General features: G+C 35.4%; 1 protein-coding gene across 1 annotated transcript; it reads right to left on the bottom strand.

Annotated features, from left to right (window-relative positions):
* Positions 1 to 6: 6 nt before the first annotated feature.
* LOC124926513 (far upstream element-binding protein 2) lies at positions 7 to 4504 on the bottom strand (the record flags this gene model as incomplete). Its single annotated transcript, XM_047466753.1, has 7 exons — positions 4189 to 4504; positions 3722 to 4068; positions 3450 to 3635; positions 3238 to 3339; positions 3093 to 3164; positions 2897 to 3013; positions 7 to 693 (listed from the first exon to the last, which is right to left on the bottom strand). Coding segments are annotated over exons 1-7 (1746 nt in total), but the record flags the coding sequence as incomplete, so codon positions are not given.
* Positions 4505 to 5556: the final 1052 nt, after the last annotated feature.

Here is a 5556-nt window from a genome sequence, read left to right as displayed (position 1 = left end):
ATTATACTCACTAACTGGCGGTCCTCTGCCCTGACCATAGTAGGATTGACCAGACTGCCCTTGCGGCTGACCACCATAACTAGTAGGAGGAGCCTTACCATACTGGTCCTGTGGATATCCAACCCCGCTTTGAGGGTATGAACCGCTGGGCGGTGGTTGTTGACTTCCATAACCACCGCCTCCATAAGTCGGTGGAGGACCATGAGACTGCCCCCCATACCCCTGGGCAGCTGGGGGTGGGCCATGGGAATACGGACCTGGCTGCTGCTGCCCGTAATCTTGACCATAGTTGTAATTTTGATGAGATGGTCCCATTGGAGGACCACCCTGAACATGAGTAGAAGATGGTGGTGGGTGGTGGTCAGCTTGCCCCCCTCCATAGTAGTCATACCCTCCTCCACCATGTGGACCTTGCATTGACTGAGGAGGAGGTCTATTGTCCCAACCAGGACCACCATAGTTGTTCCTCGAAGGTACATGCTGCTGCGGGTAACCGCCACCGCCATATTGAGAAGGATACTGGTTTTGATTTGGATATGGGCCTCGATTATAGTCATACCCTCCTGTTGGTTGCTGTGGAGGGCGCATTCCTCCTCCTCGGGAGCCCCATTGTGGTGGGCCCGAGGATGGTCCACGCGAACGATTACCCTGTGAACCGTAGCCGCCACTAGATTGGGAAGATGACCTTACAGGCTAAGTCAAAGCAAATTCCCACATCATAGAGATAGATGGTCATGAAACAAATTTACACCAAGTTAGTATTTGTGAGTAGAAACAGAAACATAAACAGAGGTGCCCATCTATATTCAAATCAATGATGAAATAGCAAATAAAGTATGCTGCAATGTACATTAAAGGAAAGGAAATGAAACCCTATTCATCCACAAACATAATAATATAAGTAATCAAGCATGTAGATAAATACCACATGTTAATAATAACTATGAGCAGGCTAGCTAGCCATCAATCACTACAACTATTCAAATATAATTACACTGCACCTGCACAACAATCAGAAATAAGTCTATTTTATTTAGTCATGGGGCTTCCATCCATCAGAATTCAATTAAATGTTTTGGGGTGTATGTACTAGTTCAATGACTATGCTAGTAAGTATTACAAACATAGATGAAAAGAATCTTAGTAACATGGAATTGAGTAGTAGAGTTCACTCCTAAACACATAATATAAAAGGACTTCCATACAAAAGGTCTTAAAATAAGATTGCACACAGAGAATCTTTGGTCACAGAAACAGCAGATAATTGGCGAAAAACAAAACTCATAAAGAGAGATGAAATATTATAAGACGATAATGAAGTATTCAAGAATATTCTAACAAATTTTCAGAGCATATATCCTGCTTCTTGAAGAGACGATGAAAATTGTTACCCACAGTTCAATTCCATCGCACACTTCTAGCATCAACCCATGTCGCAAACTGAGAATTTTGGAAGGTGTATGAAAACCCTAGAGAAGATGATAATACACTAAGACAACACCAGACAAATGCATTTTTTTTCAAACCTCATGCATAGTTGACACCGACAGTCACATAAAGTTTCACTTATATCATTGTTATTACTTTCAATTTCTAAGTCTCAAAGCAGCCTTACCAACTATATAAAACATCCTGCATTTGGGAGAACAGATACCTCTCTTCAATGTTCAAGATGAATGAATAGTGGTTGGTTATTGCTACACCAAGAAGGAAATGCTGACCCCGGAAGAAGAAGAACAACAAGGCACAACAGCTGGATCTGCAGTTTTCAAGCCAACCAATTCGAATCGGCATTTTCAACATAAATAAATTATTGCAACCCACATCTTATCTTTTAAGATATGACCTTTGTAACTGGAGATTAAGTCCTTTGTCATAGGTAATTCATCATTTACAGTGAGCTCTCAAACCATTACACATCCCCTAAGCAATTTTTCATTCACAGGTGAAGATTGACACCAAGTAACAACATATCACATGTGTCAATATACACATATAACTCTATTATGATAGATAGCTAGATATCTCTTTGACTAAGTAGGACCTGCAACTGAGTTATCTTACACCACAAAATGGTACTGTCACTCGGGGTACCCTAAGGTAAAAAGTATATTTCAATTAATACAAACCTAGATTCATAAGATAATAGCTACAAGATAGTTTTATTTTTTATTCATTTTAGTGATTATCCTTGTTCATACCAATAATCTCACAACAATCATTCTTTTCTTAAGAAGGTAGAATAAAAGATCTATCACCACAATTCTCTACATACTACAGGAAGATGGATAGAACAATGAGCCTAATTGAAAACCTACAATTTCTCTGTTTAGCATTTCAATACGGATTCTGATCAAATTATTGTTTCATACCATTCAATGATTGATTCTATAAATTTAACTGTTTCTACAAATAATGCGAGTGCTTACAAATATATGGGTTTTCCAAGTATGTTCAATATGCTTCATGCATGACCCCCTATTGATGTACTCAAGTATTAATCAAGTCTTCATCATAATAAAGAAAGAAGTGAACAATGATATGTTGACATTCGAAAGATCTTAATAAGAAAGAAACAAAGGACGGCACTGTCCTAGCCATTCTAATGATTCTTAGCTCAGGAATTCAGTATTAGTGTATTAAACAACTGTACAAAAGCATAATGCATCAATAGGTAATCACAAGACTCAATCTTAAAGCGACTTATCAAGCAATTCACGTAAAACATACATAAAAGGTCTCTGGTAATTTAAAATTATCCACGACATAATAATCAAAGGAACATATGTTTGCATATTCAAGTTCCAAATGCTTGAAAAAATCAAACCAATACAAATCAGCACCAGATGAAGAATCAATTAGCAAGATAAAGTAGTAAGGAAATGTAGAAACAAACCTGAGCCATCACTTCGTCTATCATTTCTCTAGCCATCTCAATCTGTCTCTTACTACCCGTCAAGCGTACTGTCCTCTCCTTGGGTTCACCCCCATCAGGACCATGTTGTTGTATTAACTGAATGAATTGATTCAGTGAGAAGATGCTAATATTTTTTTTGCAAAAATGATCAATTAATTTAATGCAGACAATTTACCTGAATGCGTGCACCTGATCTCATTTGCAGATTTTTGATAGTTTCTCCACCTTTACCAATAATTAACCCAACCTATATTGACAAGATCATTAGATGCATAATCAAGATAAAAGGATATGCATTAGAGAGTGGGAGCAAAATCCACCTTCTCATTTGGGACTTTTATCTCAACTTGCTCTCCTGCCTCATTAGATTGAGCATTATTAAATCCCCTAGCCACAAGGGCAGGAGAACCGCCAGCATCTGCCTGAAAATAAACAAACTTATATGTCAGCATCTGCTTGAAGAATGAGTACACAAACTGAAAAAACACAGGTAAAATAATTAAATTGAAAGATCATTTTAACCAGCAACAACCTCAGCTATAACATCCTTGATCAATTTCTCAGCCTTGTTTATATTTTCTAATGTTCCTATTATTTCCACAGGCCTCATAGAAGAATTGGGATCAGCCTCACTGTCTCTTGTAATTTGAATCTTTGCATTTGAATTATTCTGCAGAGAACGTATTGTATCCCCAGACTTCCCAATAAGAACTCCAACCTACACAACAATTTGCAACCCCAATTCTATTCAATAGGATAACTCTTATGATAAGAAAACCTGGTTTGCAAGTAAGACAGGTTTACCTTATTGTTAGGGACCTCTATTTTCCGAGAGATGGTTTGTGTCGACTGCTCATCCGTAATAGGAACCTCAGCATGTGAAGATGTTTTACTTGCCTCAATCTCTTCTGCAGATGGTTGTAATGTGACACTCAAGGATTGATTTTCCTCTGTCTGGTTATCAGTGGTCAAAGATGGAGTTTCTTCATCAACCTTCTCTGAAATGTCATTAGCAATCTTCTTTGAATCCTCGGGCTGGATAGTATCCTCTTCAATTGGCTTAGCAACCTCTTCATCTGTGATGGAACTCGACTTCTCATCTTTATTTTCAAGAAAACTCGGCTTCTCATCTTGATGACCATTTTTATCAACTACATCAAGTTGAAAAGAAAAAATGTTCAGACCTAAATACTATATACAAGCATAAGAGAAAGTTGCGAACCGAAAGTAGTGGAATAGTTCGTATGAAAGAGAAATGACAGTACACTAACCATTCAGCTTCTCGTCTAAACGAGGTCGCTTGGACTCCAAAACATCCGAAGCACCGCCGTTTGTAACATTACCGTCTTCTTTCTCGGGATTCTTAAGCGATTCAGATTTGGAGATCGAATCGGTAATCGTATCAGAAGACAGTATCTCAGGACAGTCTGGTTCCAAATCTTCATGTTTACGCTTGAGATCTACAGGTGCATGGGTTGGAACCGGCAAAACCTCCTCGTCCGCCATAAATGTATGAATGATAGGTTTTAGGGTTTCTTCGTTCCGCTATAAATTTGCTATGCTTTAAGAAGAAGATGAATTTCCCGGTCTGAGGATGAAGTTAATACAAATCTAGAAACAGGTAAAAAATATTTATATGAAAACGGTAGGGGCATTAAAGATATTTTTCCAAAGCGGTGATCCTGTGCAATGCCCTACATGACCACAAAATACACCCTCTTACCTGGGGTTTATTTTTAAATTTTGTTTTATAAAAAATAAGTTATATAAGTTTTTAATTTATTTAATTACTAAAAAAGTTATATTTAAAATAAAATTTTAATAAAATAAGAATAACAGTGATTTGATATAAAAATAAAATCATATAGATATATCATTCTTATTTCTTTGATGAAATATTAAGAAAAAGTTGTTTGACAAACAAAAATTTAAAAATAATTTTTTATCTATCTTTCAATTAAATTTTATATTAAATTCAATTATATTATTTATAAAAATACAAATAACGTTATTTAGTTAAATAATTTTCAAAATAAATAGGAATTATTTGATAACCTTAAAAGATTTATTTTTATTTTTACATTCTTCTTTTGACACTAAAATTTATTAATCTTTTTTTTTTAATTGTTTTTAGACTGATGCAGATGCAGAGCATAGGTGGCATATGCGCTTTACCGTAGACGCTTTTATAGTTATCGCAAGAATTTTATGGGAGTCGTCCTCGTTGGGACTTCCCGAATGATCGTACTGTTGAATTCGAATAGGCAAAGAAGTTCAAAGGTCTTTTCAACCGGGATTGATGTTGATTTGCAAATAACGGGACTTATAGGTAGAAAATGGTAGAGGTAAGCAAATGGGTAAAACCAATCCGTTTTGTCCAATCCGTATTAAATTTAAACTAAATTTATCCAATAATCCAAACTAACAAATATTTATATATATCAACTTGAAATTAGACAACAATTTTTTTTTTAATTATTTTTTTTAAAATTCAAATTTTTTATTATTATTAAATTAAATCTGAAAAATATAATAATAAAAAAAAATAACGTTGTCAAAGTGATGATGAGTAAAATATATATTATATTGAGATGAAATTTAATTTAAAGAAAAATAAATTAAAAAATATATTTTTATTT

Source organism: Impatiens glandulifera, chromosome 2 (genome assembly GCF_907164915.1).
Source record: "Impatiens glandulifera chromosome 2, dImpGla2.1, whole genome shotgun sequence".
In the NCBI taxonomy this organism is placed as follows: domain Eukaryota; kingdom Viridiplantae; phylum Streptophyta; class Magnoliopsida; order Ericales; family Balsaminaceae; genus Impatiens; species Impatiens glandulifera.
This window is presented reverse-complemented; position numbering and strand designations above follow the sequence as displayed.